This window comes from Lactuca saligna, chromosome 2, assembly GCF_052625555.1.
Source record: "Lactuca saligna cultivar CGN05327 chromosome 2, ASM5262555v1, whole genome shotgun sequence".
NCBI classification, from domain to species: Eukaryota; Viridiplantae; Streptophyta; class Magnoliopsida; order Asterales; family Asteraceae; genus Lactuca; species Lactuca saligna.
The window spans coordinates 168,715,243-168,736,024 of NC_136418.1; the positions used below are offsets into that span (position 1 = coordinate 168,715,243).

The 20,782-nt window shown below is 36.9% G+C and overlaps 2 protein-coding genes across 2 annotated transcripts; both read right to left on the reverse strand.

Annotated features, from left to right (window-relative positions):
* Positions 1–1,717: 1,717 nt before the first annotated feature.
* On the reverse strand, positions 1,718–3,177 carry LOC145032688 (aquaporin PIP2-4-like). Its single transcript, XM_078981580.1, has 4 exons — positions 2,804–3,177; positions 2,410–2,705; positions 2,177–2,317; positions 1,718–2,070 (listed from the first exon to the last, which is right to left on the reverse strand). Exons 1-4 carry the CDS (start codon positions 3,105–3,107, stop codon positions 1,957–1,959), a joined length of 855 nt encoding a protein of 284 aa, XP_078837706.1. The 5' UTR covers positions 3,108–3,177; the 3' UTR covers positions 1,718–1,956.
* A 14,067-nt stretch (positions 3,178–17,244) lies between these two features.
* LOC145030359 (uncharacterized) lies at positions 17,245–17,934 on the reverse strand. Its single transcript, XM_078978736.1, has one exon. It carries the CDS (start codon positions 17,932–17,934, stop codon positions 17,245–17,247), a length of 690 nt encoding a protein of 229 aa, XP_078834862.1.
* Between the last annotated feature and the right edge of the window lie 2,848 nt (positions 17,935–20,782).

A 20,782-nucleotide genomic window follows, 5' to 3' on the forward strand; every position in this document is an offset into this window, starting at 1 on the left:
ACATAATGGTTTAGTTTTTTTAACATAAAGATAAATTGACAGTTTGTCAACTTGTGTAGTCGAGCCAATATCAAGTGGAATGATCCATCCCGGTTGGAGCCCTGGATGAAAGAAGACCAGCCAAGAGTTACATACACTAACTAACCAAATGTATTTGGATACACTAACTTGATTTGTTGAAACTTGATTCATATTCTAATTTGAGATTCTAATTTGAGATGTTATTTTATTTTATACACAATTAACTGGCATAACAATTATAGTTTAGTGAATGGTAAAATTGGAAAATGTCATTTTTTTTAAAAATATTAAATATATACATAACTTACTGATATTATCTTTATCTAAAACTTCCATGTAATGGTTTTGGTCTTTTCTATCAAGAATATCTTCATCTACATTAGGATACAATGTTCTTCAGGACCTTAAAGCTATATAAATGTGTTCGTGGCAAAACACATAAGAGGTTATCTGTCCAGATCATTCATAAGGGTAATAGTGTCTTTTTCTAAATAGTACATGGGTAAAGTGAGAAAATAACATTTCCATGTGGCATGCAGCCTTTACCAGATCCTCTTCCAAAGAGTCTACATCAAAGAAACATATGCAAATGTTATAAACATACCATAAAACTGTGTAAAAAGGTGACTATTTCAATAACATCGGTGTTCATGATACTTGGAAAAAGAAACATGGAATCAATCAAATGTACGGTTATTGAAGGCATGGACGATTTGTTGTAGGATGGTCAGATCCTGACTGATAGATGTGTGTGTGTGTGTATATATATATATATATATATATATATATATATATATATATATATATATATATATATATATATATATATATATATATCAAACGAAACTAGTTCTGCTTCTGATTCATATAATTATAAGCCGCTTTCTTTCCTCATTTTCAAAATATTATGATCCTTTATAATTTTTCCTTATCAACTCCATCCATATCCATGAAGATCACAATCCAAATAAACTTGTAGCAACATCAGGCTGATTAAACACCTCTCAACCTAAATAGATACATCAAAAAAGTTAAGTACAAATTTGATAAGATTTTAACCTTTTATATGATTTCACAATCAACTTTGAAAAGTGCAGATACGAACTTCCAACAAAAGCAATACACTTCACGATAACTTTGAAAATACTTAATTTAAAGGGATATGAAAAATAATTTGGGAAGTTTTGATACTCACGGTAATTTGTGAGAAGAACATGATGTTAATCTAAAGGCTGTGGTTTCTTGGGAAGTTTTCATACTTCACCACATCACAAGAGTTCTTCAAACATTATCAACATAAATCTCTTCTACACTTCCAAGTAACGATATCATGTTGAATATATAACCATAAGTTTTGACATCAATTCATATATATATATATATATATATATATATATATATATATATATATATATATATATATATATATATATATATATATACCTGTGAGTGTGTTAACTTTTCTTTTGGAAAACAACTTTCTTTTTTAAACAAACTTTTTTTGTGCATTACAAAGCTTTTTTATTGCATACCAAAACTGAAAAAAAATTCTGTTTACATGTCATGTATTTTATAACAGTCAATGTCGATATATAATTTCTTTTCAACATATAATTTTTCCTAAAAAAAATAATGCAATTTTAGAAAATATAATTAAAATAGAAAAAATCAAAGTAACCTTAGGACACAAAAGAGATGAAAGTCGATGACAAAACCCCTTGCTTGGTATGTTCGCATTTGGGTTGCAAATAAACCCTTTGAACAATTACATCAAAACAAAAGGGCCTAAATGTACAGAAAACCATAGTCAATAGACTTTATTGGGCACATTGCAAAAATATGTGCCCTAAATACCAAAACAAAAACAACAACAACCAAAAAAAACAGCCAATTTTTACAATTTCTTGGAAATATTGCAAACTTCATTCTGTTTCCCTATGCATTGCTCCTGAAGGATCCAAGAGCTTTTACAGCCGCTGCTCTCAACACAAACTGGTGGTAGAAGGCGGCGATGGCAGCTCCGATCATTGGCCCCACCCAGAATATCCACTGTACACACAACACACCCCTCAATCCGTGAGTAAATATGAATTATCAAGAAGCTCCAAATTAAAGACCTTAAACGATGAATAATATGAATATGATTATAACTTACTTGATCATCCCACGCCTTATCTTTTCCATACATGACGGCAGCGCCAAAACTACGAGCGGGGTTGATTCCGGTGCCGGTGATTGGGATTGTTGCCAAGTGAACCATGAACACAGCAAATCCAATAGGAAGAGGTGCCAACACCTTTCATTAATTCATCCAAAAAACAATGTCAAAAGAGAGTATTGAATGGATATAACCTAAACAAGTTCTGATATTGCAGAGTAAGTACTTACAGGGACATGGGAATCGCGTGCATTTCTCTTGGGATCAGTGGCGGAGAAGACGGTGTACACAAGGACAAATGTCCCGATGATCTCAGCACCCAAGCCGGTGCCTTTACTGTAGCCGTCGGCGAGCTCGTTGGCGCCACCACCATAAGTATTATAGTAAGTCTTCTGGAAAGCTTTAACAAGACCACAACCGCAGATAGCCCCCAAGCATTGCGCAATGATGTACATCACTGCCCTCGGGAGTGTCACCTTCCTAGCCAAGAACAACCCAAACGTAACCGCAGGGTTAATGTGTCCTCCTGAAAATTTGATCAAACCATCGTCAAATTAAATCCATCAACTACTTATCAAAGTACGTAAGGAAACTAATTGATTGATCATAGGAAAGAAAAGTTACCGGAGATGCCGGCGGTGCAGTAAACGAGGACAAAGATCATGCCACCAAATGCCCAAGCGATGCCTAGTATTCCTACGCCACCGCACTGATCGGAGCTGTGGGCGGGATCGGTCTGAGACTTGTAGCCGATGACAGTCAAGACGGTGATGTAAAGGAACAAGAGGGTGGCGATGAACTCAGCAATGATGGCTCTGTAAAAAGACCATTTCGTGAGTTCCTCTGCGTCAATAAAGGCAGCCGGTGGAGGGTCTTCGTAATCTTTTGCACTGTAGTCATGACCACCAGCTTCAACGTCTTTGCCCATTTCCGAAAGCTGTGTGTATGTTTGGTGTGTTTGTGTGTTTAAGAAAGAGGATGATGATGAGTGAAGTGGTAAGTGGTATTTATATAATGTGGCAATGTAGAAGAATCTGGAACAAGGTAGTAAGATAATATTTCTTTTTGTTTTAGTCGCCGACTATTACATTTATAATTATCAACATTAATTTAATGAACGAGATATATTGTTAAAAATTATATGCATCTGTTTGATATAAGATAAACAAAGTGTTGTAACAAAAGCTTTGAAAAATAATATTAGCAAGGCGTTGTAAACAAAAGCTTTTTGGGTAAATTCTATAGGTTATATACCACATATAGAGATGATATAATTGAATTTTATTGGTTTAATTTATGATTTTTAGATCCTATTTGACAAAATAATCTACATACCATTAACTTATAATTTAGTTTTTAATTTATAAACTTATCAATAATTTATTTCAAATAAATTAATTTATAACATTTTTATAGTTTTAAGATTTAAATAAATATTAAATTATAATAAAATGAAGTGTTTGAATAATGAAAACAAATTACAACATCAATTAATAACATAACGACGATGATGCATAGTAGGGTAGCAGGCTGTCACTCTCACCCACCACCGTCCATTTCAATTTCGGCCACATTAATTCAATTCACCTCTATCTTTATGCCATCTGGATCCCATTGTCCAATCATATTCAAGAGTAGGAGTACTTTTTGCAAACCCAACCAATCATCTAACGTTACTCCGATAAAAATATAAGTGGCCATGATACTGCCACGTTTCATAAACGTTTTTACTCATAAGATGCAAGAATATATATTTACAATGAACTACATAACAAAAAAGTGAAAATGCACAATATATGATGGAAATAAAGTTATCAAATGTTGATCCATAAATTGACAAAGAAACAAGGGAAAATGACTTAAAAGCCCAACGAAGTTTCCAAACCGTTCAAAAAACCTCAATCATGTTTTGTCTGTTCAAAAAAACCCAACAAACTTAACATTTTGTCTAAAAAGCCCAATTAAGTTACACTTTCCTGAAAGTCAAATAAGAGAAACAGATGACGTGACTTATTACCGTATTAGAAAAATGACTTGTTAGACCAACGAAGTTTCCAAAACGTTTAAAATACTCCAATCATGTTTTGACTGTTCAAAAGAAACCCAACGAAGTTAAACAAAACAAAATTGGAATTTTCTGAACGGTTTGGAACTTTGTTGGACTTTTTAGACAAAATGTTAAGTTTGTTGAGTTTTTTTGAACAGACAAAACATAATTATGGTTTTTTGAATGGTTTGGAAACTTCGTTGGGCTTTTAAGTCATTTTCCCAAGAAACAATATGTAAGTATAGAAACATCGGCGAGTATTCTATTGCCACATTTTAGTTGTTTGTGCTACGATTTTTTTGTTATTGTTAAAGTGTTGTTCGCACAATTATATGGTTAATGATTTCTAGATATATTTTTTTAGTTTGTTTAGTATTCCTTTTATTTGTTTTAGACAAGAGGTTGGTTCTAACTTCTAACTAGCTTATATATATATATATATATATATATATATATATATATATATATATATATATATATATGTCATATATTCGTAAGATAGGACATTGGTAAAGATGCAAAGTCCTATTGGAGTCTAGGAAAACCTATTTATGTGCTCATGGGACACATACATATGTTTAGCAGAAATGATTTGGATAGTGCAAGATAATTTTTAGGATAAGTATGAATTTGTTTGAAAGGTAGTAGAGGCATATACTATCCGGAGCATAAGATTCGCATAAGTAAGTTTTGAGAACCTCGTTTGATATAGTACCGACTTTAGTTGTAAGATCTAAGATGGAGACAAGATGATCAACAGAAGAATTGCAAGCCTTGTTGGGGCATAGCAACTAGCAACTAGAGTTGCTACCTACCATGATATGGTTATACCAAATTAGATGTAACGCCCCGTTCTTAAAGTATTTAATTATGAGTCCCTGAGATTTAAGAGAAAGGGGAGTGTTGGTCCTTTTATGGGAAATGGGCTTTATTCGAGAAGGTTTCAGACTGGTGTATTTTGTTAGAAGCATAGGGCTTCTCGCCACCCTCGTGTGAATGTAAAATCTATTGGGAGCGGGTTTAGAGTAGAGGAGTTGCGGTGTTTTGAAGATGATAATTGATTATAGCTCTTAATGGAAAAGTGGAAAAGGTTCCATGCATGCTTGAAGATTGGTTGGGTACGCCCAGCACAGTGAGGGGAGAGATGCGGGGGGGGGGGGGGGGGGGGGAAGGTGAGGACGCCCAGCGTACTCTCAGAAACCCCAAACCCTAATTTTAGGGTCAGCCACTATATAAGGAACATGTTGGTTCATACCCTAGCCTCCATAAGCTCACCCTTAACCTCAAAAACCCTAGAAACCCGTATTCCCTCCATTGTTGGGTGTGTTTGGACTTGGAAAGCTCATTTAGGCAAAAGAGAAGCTAGAAGAAGAAAGGAGAAGTTGTCAAAGAAGGAGAGGAACGATTGAAGCTTGTAGATCTGGAGGGATATCATCCTTTGGAGCTTATTTGAGGTATAAAGCTCCTTGCTTGTCAATTATTTTGCATAGATCTAAGTGTTGTGAAGATTTAGCATCTTTCTTTTCCCAAAAGCCCTCATCTTGATTCATGCTTTGTGTTGGCCGAGATTATCTGTCCTTTCAGACCTTTGGAGAGGTCTTGAGTGAGAAAAATAAGGTCCCAAGGGCTGTAGTTGTTCCATGTGTGAGAAATATAGGTCTTGATGGATTAAGACCTTGGATTAAGAGCTTTTGGACGTCCCAAGTGATAAAGTTTGAGATTTTATGAATCTTAGGCATACTTGGCCTAGGGATCTGAAGTTTTGGCTTAAGAGCTTAAGCCAATAAGAAGTTATAAGGACTTAATAAATGGCAGGGTTACGCGCCGCGTAGCGGGTCAGTGCCCCGATCCTCAGTTGCGAATCAACAAGTACGCCCCGCGTACCAAGGAGGGTACGCCCAGCGTACTCCCCCTGATTGGACTTTGATGTTGGGCCTTAGAGTTTGGGCCATTTGTGGGTTGTTGGTTTATGGGCCATGTCTGGAAATTATGGATATAGTATTTTGGGCCCAATTATTGTTATGGACCTTGGATCTAGGCCCATTTGGTGAGGTGGGCCCAATTTGGTAAATTAGGCCAATATTGGACTTTGTATAAGATTTGGACTTTGGCCTTGGCCCGATAAGTGGATGTATGCTTGACCTAATGTGTATTTGTGCTATGTTGGATAGTTCGGGATTTGCGGTGAGTTGGTAATTCGAGAATCTGCTTCTTCAGTTCAGAGTATCGGAAATCGCGAGGTGAGTTATCCTCACTATATCAACAGGGTCTAAGACACCAAGGCCGGCCCTTTATCGGATTGAGATCCGGGTATTTGTTGTTATGTTATTGCTTTGATATGTTTGCATTCTGGTAGCTAGGATGATATATGTTAGAGATCTGGTTAAGATCGATATCCTTATATGTAGGGTGATGCTATGCTAGTGACGGTTAGGTCGGTATCCTGGTTAGGATGATGATATGTTATGTGATCTGTTCGATCGACTTGTTGACTGCGAATTATTATATGATTGTATGTTTATGTGCACATGGTTGTTTGGACTGGAGTTGGGTTGAGGTGAGTCCTGCTTTGTGTTGTAGGCCAAGATACCCAGGGCGGACCGGTTGTTCCGAAGGTCCAACGAGCGGTCTGGATAGGCTGTAGGCCCCACAAGGACGGACCAGACATGCCGAGGCTCGGAGAGTGGACCAGGCCGACTGAAGGCTCGATGCGGGCGGACCAGTCATACTGTAGACTCAGAGAGTGGACCAGGTGGATTGAAGGTCGGTGCGGGCGGACCAACCACACTGCAGACTCGAGGGACATGATTAGACTCGGAGGGTGGACCCGGTGGACTGAAGGCCCGATACGGTGGACCAGTCACATAGTAGACCCGATATGCATGGTTGTTCTGTGATCGGTTATGATATGACATGTTATACGTGTATGGTATATGTGGTTGGTATTTTGGGGGTATTTCACTAAGCTTTCGGGCTTACAGTTGTGGTTTAATGTTTTTCAGGTTCTTCAGGAGACCGTGGCAAGGCGAAGGCGTGATCGTACCGCTCCTCGTGTTTAGGTTTTATGACATGGTTCTGGGAATACTCTGATAATAAATGTATTGAAAACCTTTTTGTAATAATATTATTAAAATGGGTTGTTTTTGAAAAGTTTAAATTTTGTTGAAATTTTTGGTCGTTACATTAGAACATGAAGGAATGTGCCTTCTATGTTTAGTGTTTAACTCGGAGTGACAAGAGTCTAGTTTATTATAAATCATTTGCGTAATGTAATTAAAGGTCATTAAATGTGACAATTCAGTCAGTTGTTGTAACATGGTTGTATGTCAACCTCCTAGATGATAGATGTCATAAGTAACATCCCGAATCTCACAGCCAGAAAAGATAGATTTATTTATGCTTAGGCCTAGGGCAACAAATTTATTACTGCATAAAATTGGTGACATCCCCAATTTCACGGCCAGAAAAGACCGATTTATTTATGATTAATTAAAATCAGAGTATCATTTTTAAAGAATAATATTTCGGAATTTGTTCCAAAAAACAGGATAGTGATATTATCAAAACATTTCCGAATAAATGTATTTTATTATATTAAAAACATTAGGATGTCATCGTAAATACATTACATAAGCATTAACAGATATAATACAATCCTTACAAACATATGTTATTCTACTGGCTTATAATCCATAAATCTCTCATCAATCATCAACCTTTGCTCTCGTACCACTACCTATACTGCAAGAAACAGAGTGGGTTAGTCCTGGGAGCCTGCTGATCACATAGAGTTTTTAACCCACAATAATTATATTCTTTTCATCAAAAATTTCAACTCGATTACCCATTCCCGTTATCCTTACTTTCTGTCCCCAAAGCATCTAATTTGGGGGGCCTATCCTAAGGAATCATCTTTGGGATATACATTATTGCTTAGGGGATACCTTAACACTATATTTCAATAAGGCAACCGTGGGGGGATGGAGTACACTTGGTGAACACTTAGTTCAAAAACACTTATAGGTTGCGAGCCTGCTAGCGTTTGTAACGCCCGTAGATCAGGGCTAGTTAATTTAGAGACAAGGAACATCAAAAATGGCTTTTTGATATAAGATTATTTAGGAGGATTAGTCTTAACTAAGTTGTAGTATATGTTACAATGATTTCGTACATATAAAAAATGTTGAAATCCGAATTATAACGAAGAAGTTATGACATGTCGAAGTTTGGCGATAGAACCGACACGATACATCACGACATAAATAGTGAATTTACGATAGAGCGATATTTAGCCTTAGCGATCTAAACGAAAGTCGTAGAATACGTTAAACCGGGAGCGTGCATTAAAAGAACATCCAAATCTGACTTCGTATGAGGAAGTTATGATTTTTCTAAGTTTCAGCTTAGTATTATGCAACCCGAAGTTTGACTTTGAGATCGAGTGAGTTCTAGCCGAAACAATCTAAACAAGCATCAAAGATCTCGTTGATAGTAGTGCAATGGTTAAAGACAGTCGAAAACGGACGTCAGATGAAGGATGTATGAATTTCTAACAGAGTTTTCCTGTCGCGGCCTACTAACAATAATATATTATTAATATATTAAAAATAAAGTCAAAATTAACCAACAGAGTCTAAATGAGAGTTGTAGAGCATAATCTCACCTACGCGTGTATATAAAGAACGTCGAATACGGAGCTCGTATGCAAAAGTTATGAATTTCTAAAGTTCAGGACGCGAACCCCAAAGCTATGTCAGAGTTCACGACGTGAACTCAATATTGATTACTTCTGGAGCCCAACAGACGCAATTTGCGATGACGCACCTGATGACTACTGAACTCACGATGTGAACATTTGAGATTTACGATGCGAATCCAGAAAAATGGCCCTATAAATAGAAAGCGAAGGGCAGCCGGCCATGGTTGCTATTTCCCTTACTCTCTCACTCCTGATACCCTCTCTAGCCCTCTTGAAGTACCCCCGAAGCCCCAATATCGTCCCCGAGACCCGAAGTGAGTCCTGATGCTCAGAAGATCCAGAGAAGAAAAGATATTTCGAGCCGAAGCTCTACCCGCGAGAAGTCCGGTGTGTGAAGATATCTCGGTTTCACCGAAGAATTTCTACTTGAAGAGCCGTAGTGTTGTCCGATAATCGTCTTATCAAGTGATTGTATAGTCCCTTTCATTAACACGATTTTAATACAAGTATTGTCTGAATGTATTAAGTACATGTTTTGGGTGAGTGTGTAGTTACTTTCTTTTAACACATAAAATGAAGTATTTGCTAAGAAATACGTGCTATGTGTTTGTATATTGTTGTTTAGTTGAGATGAGTGTGGAATGGATGTTTTATATAGTTTTTAAATGAGTTAAATTGAATATGTATTCTATATAAACAAATATGTTAGGTAGAACGTGGGTAGATGAGATAGCTGGTGTGTGATAAAAGATGATTTGGACAATGAGATCAGGAGGTTAGTTTTAGATCCGTGAGTATGGATCAGGTAAATTGATAATCTTGTTATTGGTCCGGGAGTATGGATTAAGACTAAGTTAATTACCCCTAGTCTGGGAGTATGGATTAGGCACAGTTATTGATCCGGGAGTGTGGATCAGATCAGGAGATTAGTTTTAGATCTGGGAGTATTGATTAAGTGAAGAGATTAGTTTTAGATCAGGGAGTATGGATCAGGTGAAGAGAGTAGTTTTAGATTCCGGGAGTATGGATCAGATGAAGAGATTAGTTTTAGATCCGGGAGTATGGATCAGGTGAAGAGATTAGTTTTAGTTTCCGAGAGTATGGATCAGGTGAAGAGATTAGTTTTAGATTCTGGGAGTATGGATCAGGTGAAGAGATTAGGTTTAGATCTGGGAGTATGGATCAGGTGAAGAGATTAGTTTTAGATTCCGGGAGTATGGATCAGGTGAATAGATTAGTTTTAGATCCGGGAGTATGGATCAAGTGAGGAGATTAGTTTTAGATTCTGAGAGTATGGATTAGGTGAAGAGAGTAGATCCGTGAGTAGGGATAGGGTAAAGAGGGAGGTTTTAGATACGAGAGTTTAGATCGTGTCGTTGTGAGGATCCATGGGGTGGGATAAGAGTTGCTTTTATATGGTGAAATTATATAAGTTTGTGAGTTCTAATATATATATATATATATATATATATATATATATATATATATGATATAACATTGTGGTATGAAAACCCTATATGCTCACTAGGCTCCCAAGCCTGACCCACTCAGTTTTCTTTGTATTACATGTTATGGCACGAGAGCATAAGTTGGCTGATATAACGGGAGATTTTGGATTATAGGCCAGTAGTTATGAATAACTGTTGTAAGGTCTATTTTGTTATGTTTATGCTTTTGGTTTGTATTGAACATGACATCCCGAGATTTTGTTATATAATGAAAATACATTTCTTTAAAGAAATGCTTTGATAAATTCTTATCATATTTTGTTTTGGGAAAAAATTCTGCAACTGTTTTCTAGTAAAAGATTACTCTGGTTTTAAAAACAAAGCATAAACAAATCAGATTTTTCTGGCCGTGAAATTGGGGATGTCACAACGTTCCACTGTACTGTCTAGAATAGTCCATTATAATTGTCATCTATACTCCGCTATATGACTATATCATATTTAAGTCAAGGCCTTTCATCATCTATTCATCTTTTATCTCTTATCATCTATATCATCTTTTATCTACCCATCTTTTACCCAATATATAATTATAGGTATAAAAAAAATACATATACAGTTTAAATCAAATAAAACATATATAAATCGTTCATCTAACATGGATATTAGGAACATAGATAATAGGCACATATAACATGTAATTATCTTAAATACTTCATATATATATATATATATATATATATATATATATATATATATATATATATATATATATATATATATATATATATATATAAGATGAAAGTACTATACACTAACTTCTTAAAGTGGATGACTAGAAAGTTGGACAACGCTTCGCTTCAGCACTTGCCTTTTCCTTTGATATGACATTGGTTTAATTATCTCTAAGTCTTAGTTTATTATCTCTTATGAGTAATTAATAGTCTAGATTTCTCAACAATTCAAATGTATACTTGTAACATCCCAAAAATAAGATCCAAAAAATTTTCATTTTTAGATTAATAAAAACAACAACCCAAAACATTGTTATAAAACCAAGATTATCAAATGTATCGATACATCATCAATATCAGAGTAACTCACAAAGATGTAGAAACGAGTGGAGTGTGCTCTGCAATCATCCCGAACTCTTTCCATTGGAACTGGAAGTACATATAACATAAACTAAAAACCGTAAGCATAAAGCTTAGTGAGTTCCCTAAGATACCACATACCATACATAATAAACACATAATAGGCCCCGCTCGTCCGCGGGCCCCGCCCGACCTCAAGCCCCGCTTGATATACATATATGTTAGTCATCAGGCCCCACCTGGTATACATATAAAACATATAAACATAAAAACACATAACACAATAAATAATCACAAAGATGCATAACATATCGAATGGTCATCGGGCAACACACGACATCGGGCGCCGCTCGGTAAGCAAATGAGCACATAATACATGCAAGTGTCAGGAAGACATCCAACATCCTAACATAAAAAACCATGGGCCAGCATTAGTGCCTTCAACCCGCGAAACACAATGAGGAAATCACATCGTATTTCCGAATCTCACAAAAAGAATCTCTGGCTGCTGGCCTGCTAAAATCCACGCGCTATCAATCATAAAATAACAATCCAATCAATAATTGGATCCCAACTCACACAAAGAGTCTAAACATGTTAAAAGAGATTTTTTTTTTACCATTTACCTAACTTGGACCAATCCAATTGTCCAAAAGCCCAAATTCAAAAATAATCACCTCAAGCCCAATTATGGCCCAATTTTCCAAATTGGGCCCAAATCACATTCACGGGACTTTTCAAAGCAAACCCAATACAAGCATCAACCCAAAAACCTGATGACTCAACAAGGCCCTTACATCTAAGTCCAAACATGACCCAAACCGAAAGCCCCAAACGTCCGAAGCCCATTTTGCTGAGTACGCGGGGTGTACTCAGCACGTATGTGCATCATACTCGCTTTAGGGCTTATACACTAAGTGTAACTACTTGTACGCCAAACGTACTCCCCCATTTGTCCAACTTCCATTTTTCAGCTCTTAATTGATTAAGACCTCAATCCAAACTGAGATCTGACTTCCTTAAGATGTTTTATCACGTAAAGTTGCGAACTTTACGTGTATGTTGTTAGGACATAAGTATACAATCAACAAAATCAATAGAAATAACACAAACAAAATTCAAATATATGTAATATACAAGAATTAGATTACATAAAACATACTTGAATGTTGACTACATAGAAAATATATCACGAATATGTATAGATTGAGGTCTGCTTTTGTAGTGTCCTAAGATAGAATTTTCCCTGGAATGGGCCTGTCTTGAGGATACAACAACCAATTCAATAAAAGATCTTGAATCTATCGAAATTCACCATGATCCCTTTTGACATCAAGAACGATTTTTCAGAGAAAGAGTTTGTGGTTCATTAGCCTCTTAAATTCTGTTAGAAATCCTCCATTTATAGGCTTGCAATGGTGATTATAAACCACCAACCGAAATTAACTGCTAAAAAACTAACTGCAATTAATCTTATATCTAACAAAATTTGTTTTATAATTAATAAATAAAAATTAATTAATGAGTAACTAAATTCAGATTATATATATAAATATTATTTAGTCAAGAAGAGCCCCAAGGCCCAAGGCCATATCTTTGACCATTAATATTTAATAATCCAAGCCTACTACTAGCCTAATTAGACTAGTCCAACACCACAACCCAAACCCAATTTACTTAACCCATTAATTGATCCATTTGAATAAATGAGTGGGACATGCCTTATAAAGTTTTCTCTTCCACCAATGTGGGATAAGTCCCATATTGTAATTTTGTAGAACAAAGTTCCAACAATACCCCACATTTTCTATTCAAACTCCAAGAATACCCTACATTTGAATAGAAAATAAATGAACTTTGATATTCAAATAAGGGAAGTAAGATATGACATGCATCTGAATAGGTGTTGTAAAACTTGAACCTTTCATAGTGAGTACTACTTGGATCTACTTTGTGGGTAGTGAACTAGAGTCTTGAGCTAACCACTTTTTATAGTAGAATAAAAAACAAGAAGTATCACACATATCATATCAAAGCATAGATCATTTATTACCGTTGTGTTCATTTCGATCGTGAACAATCCTTTCTTCATGAGACTTTTAGAGAGCTTAGCCATATCAGCTCTCAAATATGCGACCTCACATCCATCTCACATAGGTAATTCTAATCTGGAACAATCCGTAATATTCCACTATAAAAGTTATTAGAATTATAAAGAATAAAGAATTCTTCCCTATATCATCAATGAAAAAACACAAATAAATATCATAGGAGTGAGCATACCTTTGTGTTGGTGATTCCTTGAGTCTTCCCTAACTAGTTTTCCTATTGAACCTAGACCATGGGATCTCCAATGTTGCTAGGTTAGGTTTCCGCCAGGTGGTGACTCATTGTGTTGGCTTTAAGTCCATTCCCCTCGATGTGAAGAGAACTTGCTCTCTACTAAGGCCGTTTGTCAAGGGATCAACTATATTTTCCTTTGACTTTATGTAGCTAATGGAAATGATTCCATTCTTTAACAAGTCTCTTATTGTAATATGTATGTGCCTAATGTGTCTCGACTTGCCATTGTGTATCTGACTTTGTGCTCTAGTAAGAGCAACCATATTATCACAATGTATGTTAATGGTAGTAACAGGTTGAGGCCACAAAGGAATACCTTCTAGGAAGCTTTTAAGCCATTCTGCTTCTTCAGTAGCTTTATCTAAGGCGACAAACTCTGCTTCCATTGTAGAACGAGTATTCACAGTTTGCTTAGATGATTTCCAAGAGATAGCAGCTCCACCAAGAGTTAACACATATCCACTTGTGGATTTTGCCTCAGAAGTATCAGAAATCCAATTTGCATCACAATACTCTTCAAGAACAGGAGGATATCTCGTGTAATGCAACCCATAATTCATTGTATGCTATAAATATCTAAGCACTCTCACTAATGCATACCAATGATCTTTCCCAGGATTGTGGGAATAGCAGCTCAATCTACTTACACTATAAGCCAAGTCTGATCTAGTACAATTCATAATATACATTAAGCTACCAAGAACTTGAGTATATGCTAACTGAGCTACAATATCACCTTTATTCTTCTTAAGATGACTTGAAGGATCAAAGGGGGTGACTACCGGCTTGTCATCATAGTGTCCAAATTTCTTGAGTGCACTCTCAATATAATGAGACTGAGTAAGAGTATAACCATCTGGTCTTCTTTGAACTCTTACACCAAGGATCACATCTACTACTCCCAAGTCCTGCATGGAAAAGGAGGAGTGTAGCATTTTTTGGTTTGGTTGATCACATCCAAATTAGTAACTATTATCAGCATATCATCCACATACAAGCATATGATGACACAAGCATTCTTGTATTGTTTGACATAAACACATTTATCACATTCCTTAATTCTAAATCCATTAGAAAGTAATGTGTTGTCAAACTTTTCATGCCATTGCTTTGGAGCCTGTTTTATTCCATCAAGTGATCTAACTAACTTACAAACTTTGTTTTCTTGACCTTTAACCACAAACCCTTCAGGTTGATTCATATATATCTCTTCATCTAGTTCACCATACAATAAGGCAATTTTCACATCCATTTGGTGTATTTCCAAATTGTGAACGACTGAAATTGCTACTAATGTGCGAATTGATGTAATTCTTGTAACGGGTGAATATGTGTCAAAGAAGTCTTGAACCTCCTTTTAAAGATACCCTTTCGCTACTAAACAAGCTTTGCACTTCTCAATGGTACCATCAGGTCTAAACTTCTTCTTGAATATCCATTTGTACCCAACTGGTTTTTTCCCAGGTGGCAAATCTACCAATTTCCAAGTGTTATTCTACATAATGGAGCCAATCTCACTTTTGAATGATTCTTTCCAAAAGGGAGCTTCAGAAGAATCCATAGAATCCTTATAAGTTTATGGTTCTTTATTCACTACATAGGTCATGTAATCAGGTCCAAAATCTTTGGCTATTTTGCCCCGTTTGCTTCTTCTAGGTTCTAAGTTCTCTTCTTGAACCTTTGAAGAATTCTCTTCATTTGATTGTAAACTTTTGTCTGGAATGGTATCATTCAATCCATCGTCTAGAGGTGTTTTCCTAGAGCAGGTAACCTCTTTCCCTTTATCCTTAAAAGGAAAAATATTTTCAAATAATTCAACCTCTACTGATTCCATGATGGTTTGGTTATGGATCTGATCAACATGTGATTTATACACAAGAAACCTATAGGCTACACTATTCATGGCAGGGACAAGATAGATGTAATCTATGGTTTTTAGTCCAAGTTTGGTCCTCTTTGGAAGAGGTACTTGTACCTTAGTCAGGCAACCCCACACTTTCATCATTTTGTAAGAGGGTAATCTCCCTTTCCACATATGATAGTGTGATTTGTCACTCTTTTTATGAGGAATTCTATTAAGTATTGAGTTTAATTTGCTGCAATACATGCTTCTCCCTACAAATTATGGGGGTGCTCCAGAAGTTATTAACATTGAGTTTATCATGTTTTTCAATGTTCTATTCTTTCTTTCAGCAACTCCATTTTGTTGTGGAGTATATGGAGCAGTTGTTTGATGTATAATACCATTTAAAGAACAAAATTCAGAAAAGTCTTTGGATTCATATTCTCCTCCTCGATCAAACCTCATAATTTTGATCTTTTTATCAAGTTGATTTTCAACTTCAGCCTTGTAGTTCTTAAAACAATTCAAGGCATCATCCTTGGTATTTAACAAATAAATATAACAATACTTGCTGCAATCATCAATAAAAGAAATATAATAATTTTTTCCTCCTCTTGTAGGTGTTGCTCTAAAGTCACATAAATCAGAGTGGATTAAGCCAAGTATTTCATTAGTTTTTTCAACTGATTTATGAGGATGTTGTGAAAATTTAGATTCTACACAAACCTCACATTTTAGGTTTTTGTCTAATGAACATTTTGGTAACATGCCAAGTTTTTCGAATAGAGCGAAAATTGACATGTCCCAATCGAGAATGCCACAAAATTGAAGGGCATATACATAGAAGAGGGGCTAGTAGTGCCCATTATTGCATTAGCATTAACATTGGTTACTCATTGTTTGGTGTTTCAACACCATAGTATAAAGGTAAGACACTGACTTTGAAGAGACCCTCACTAAGGTATCCCTTTCCAACATACATCCCACCTTTGGTGAGAACAAACTTATCAGACTCAAATACAAGTTTGAATCCCTTGTTACTAAGAATAGGACAAGAAATCAAATTCTTAGTAATTTCAGGAACATACAAGAAATCACTTAAAACAAGTTCTTTTTCAGAAGTCAGTTGTAGCTTCACTTTTCTGTTTCCTTCAACTTTTGTAGTAGAGCCATTCCCCATAAACATTGGTTCAGAATCCGAGAATTTATGGTATGTGGAAAACATGGTTCGGGAGTTGCAAAAGTGCATTGTGGCTCCAGTATCAATCCACCAATCCAGACAATTGCTAACCATGTTGGTTTGAATCATAACAACAAACTGATTTGGTGATTCAACCATGTTGGCTTGATCATAAATTCCTCCACCAGAATTGCCACCATTGTTTCCATGATTCCCTCCATTGTTTCCTCCTTGACCCCTCTAGAATCTGCATTATTTGGCCTTGTGTCCAGTTTTGCCACAAACATAGCATGGACCAGAATTCTTTTTGAAATTCTTCTTATTAGGGCCATGATTTTTGCCATCTTTAGAAGAGTTTTTGGAGCCTTGTTTTCCTTTCTTGTTGTTATTCTTTGTCCTTGAAGAACTTGCTTATCTTACAAAGTTTGCACTGGGTTCCAAGGAATTTGCATCTGCCTTCTCATTCAATCTGTTATCTTCTTCCACACGAATTCTCAACACAAGTTGCTCAAAACTCATGTCATCAGTTAAGTGTTTAAGATATAGTTTGAAATTCTTCCAAGAAGGAGGAAGTTTTTCAATGATTGAACCAACAAGAAAGTTAGAGTTTATACATATACCTTCAACTTCAAGATCATGTGCAATGACTTGAATTTCCTCCACTTGTTTAAGGACTGAGTTGGTATACACCATCTTGAAATCCATGAACTTTCCAATCACGAATTTCTTGGAACATGTCACTTCTGTTTTATATTTCTTTTCCAGTGATTCCCATATCTCTCTTGCAATAGTGATGGTAGAGTAGATATCATAGAGGGAATCATCCAGAGCATTTAGAATATAATTTCTGCAATTATATTCATTTGTGTTCCAAGTTTCCACAGCCCTTTGATGTTCTACCAATTGGGCTGAAGTGGCTGGTGTTGTTCCTTCTACAGTGCTTACACCAGTAGGAGGAGAGGGAGAATCATCAGTGAGAACATTCGAAACATGAAGAGTTGTTAGATAGAACAACATCTTCTGTTGCCATCTCCGAAAATCTGATTCTTTGAATTTCTCGGGATTTTCCACATGTATTTTGATGATGGAATTTTGATCCATTCTTCACTCTTTGATTTCTGTCTTAGATTGTTAGGACAGAAGTATACAATCAACAAAACCAATAGAAATAACACAAACGAAATTCAAATATATGTAATATACAAGAATTAGATTACAGAAAACATACTTGAATGTTGACTACACAGAAAATATATCACGAATATGTATACACTGAGGCCTGCTTTTGTAGTGTCCTAAGACAAACATTTCCCTAGAATTGGTATGTCTTGAGGATACAACAACCAATTCAAGAACAGATCTTGAATCTGTCAAAATTCACCATGATCCCTTTTGACATCAAGAACGATTTTTCCGAGAAAGAGTTTGTGGTTCATTAGCCTCTTAAATTCTATCAGAAATCCTCCATTTATAGGCTTGCAATGGTGATTATAAACCACCAACCGGAATTAACTGCTAAAAAACTAACTGCAGTTAATCTTTTATCTAACAAAATTTGTTTTATAATTAATAAATAAAAATTAATTAATGAGTAACTAAATTCAGATTATATATATAAATGTTATTTAGTCAAGAAGAGCCCCAAGGCCCAAGGCCCTATCTTTGACCATTAATATTTAATAATGCAAGCCTACTACTAGCCCAATTTGACTAGTCCAACACCACAACCCAAACCCAATTTCCTCAACCCATTACTTGATCCATTTGAATAAATGAGTGGGACAAGCCTTATAAAGTGGGATAAAGTTTTCTCTTCCACCAATGTAGGATAAGTCCCACATTGTAATTTTGTAGAGAAAAGTTCCAACATATGCATGGCTTAATGAGGCTCTTAGAGATCAAAAGAGCTTAATAAATCACTTAATGCATGCATGACACCATAAACACCATAAAGTTTGCACCTTTAAGCTTAAGCAACCCTCCAAACATCTAGATCTACAAGATTTACCATCTAAAACGGTCTTAAATCATCAAGACCAACCAAAAGAGACTAAATGACCATAAGTAGGTCCAAAACAAGATCCAATAAGCTACAAATCTCGGATGTGTTCCTCGCTACTTTCCACCGCATCACTGCCTCAACCTTGGCCGCATCAACCGAAATACCCACCTGGTTGATGATGTGGCCCAAGAACTGCACCTTCCGCAATCAGAAATCACACTTTGAGAGCTTTGCATACATCCTTTCCATTCTCAATGTCTCCAATACCTCCCTCAGATGCTGCTCATGCTGCTCCTTGGTCTTAGAGTAGACCAGGATATCATCAAAAAAAATGATCACCAACCGGTCTAGTATCGGTCTACACACTCTATTCACGAGATCCATAAACGTTGTTGGGGAATTGGTGAGCTTGAATGGCATCACCACAAACCCATAATGTCGTACCGAGTCCTGAAAGCTGTTTTCGGTATATCCTCATCTCGAATCCTCATCTGATGGTACCCCGACCATATATAAATCTTGGAAAACCAAGATGCACCCTGCAACTGATCGAACAAATCATCGATCCTCGGTAGCGGATAATGGTTATTCACCATTAGTTTGTCCAGCTCTCAATAATCAATACACATCCTGTGTGACCCGTCCTTCTTTTTCACAAACAGGATTGAAGCTCCCCACGGGGAACTGCTCGGACGAATAAACCCTCGGTCTAGCAGTTCCTGAAGCTGCGTAGATAGCACCTGAATGTTAGGCGGAGCTAACCGGTATGGTGTCTTGGCTATCGGAACGGCACCGGGGACCAAATCAATGCGAAACTCCGCCTGCCTCTCTGGAGGCACTCGAGGTAACTCCTCGGGAAAGACATCCCGGAACTCCTGTACAATTGGTACACTGCCTAAATCCATCGGGGTCGCAATCCTCGTATCTGAGATATATGCCAGAAATCCCAAACAACCCTGATGTAGGAGTCTCCAAGCCCTCGTAGATGAACAAATGGGTGGGCCCTGCGAGGCCTGCTCTCCATGAATAACCAGTTCTCCCCCAGTTGGGGTTCGAACCATCACTAACTGGCGCTCACAATCTATCATGGCCCTATTGGCCCCCAACCAGTTCATCCCGACAATCATCTTCAGCCCTCATAAAGGTATCGGGACTAGATCAACAACACGAAACCTCTCCCCAACCACATTCAGGACACGGTCCCGAAACACCCTCGCATCAGTATGGTTGTTTGCAATCTCAACCTCACGCGTGGAATCCAAATTCCCTGGTGCATCCCGAAACTTCTTGCTAAGCTCAAGAGATACAAATGATCGTGTAGCACCCAAATCGAATAGAACGTGAGCCGACATACCATTGACCAAAAAGGTCCTTATACATAAGCATAATATATACATAAGCAATGCAAATAAATATAGAGCAGGAAGATAGCTTACGTACCAGCCACAATGTCTGGCAATGCCCGAGCCTCCTCGATGGTCAACTGAAATGCGTGACTCCTCACCACAGGAGCATCCGCCTTAGCAAGGAGGCCATCTATGACCCTCAGTGTGGCGAGCGAAGGCACCACCACTGATCCTCCCCTTCCTTGCAACCTCGGATAATTGTCCTGCTTATGGAAGGTCTGGTTTCAGTGACAACAAATCAAGCCCTTCTTGGGGCAATCCATGCTCAAGTGACCCGGATGGCCACATGCATAACATCCTAAACCCGCTATCCGACAAGACCCACTGTGTGGTTTACTACCTTCTTGGGGCAATCCATGCTCATGTGCTTTCAGTAGTATGGGCCCAATACTACCTTTCACATATACCTGTACCTTTCCCAAGGTTCTACCTGATAGTCTAATTCGTCCCAGAACAAAACATATCCCACAAGTTATAACATAATTCAAATCCTAGGTTATCCTAGGATTTTCTCTACCCATATCAAACCAGAAAACAAACC

Excerpts from the sequence above, each read along its gene's own strand:
- LOC145032688 (XM_078981580.1), bottom strand. The coding sequence starts at position 3,107 with ATGGGCAAAGACGTTGAAGCTGGTGGTCATGACTACAGTGCAAAAGAT. Across the intron at positions 2,706-2,803 it reads CTGCACCGCCGGCATCTCCG|GAGGACACATTAACCCTGCG; the intron begins GTAACTTTTCTT and ends TCAAATTTTCAG. Across the intron at positions 2,071-2,176 it reads ATAAGGCGTGGGATGATCAA|TGGATATTCTGGGTGGGGCC; the intron begins GTAAGTTATAAT and ends TTGTGTGTACAG.
- LOC145030359 (XM_078978736.1), bottom strand. The coding sequence starts at position 17,934 with ATGGATCAAAATTCCATCATCAAAATACATGTGGAAAATCCCGAGAAA.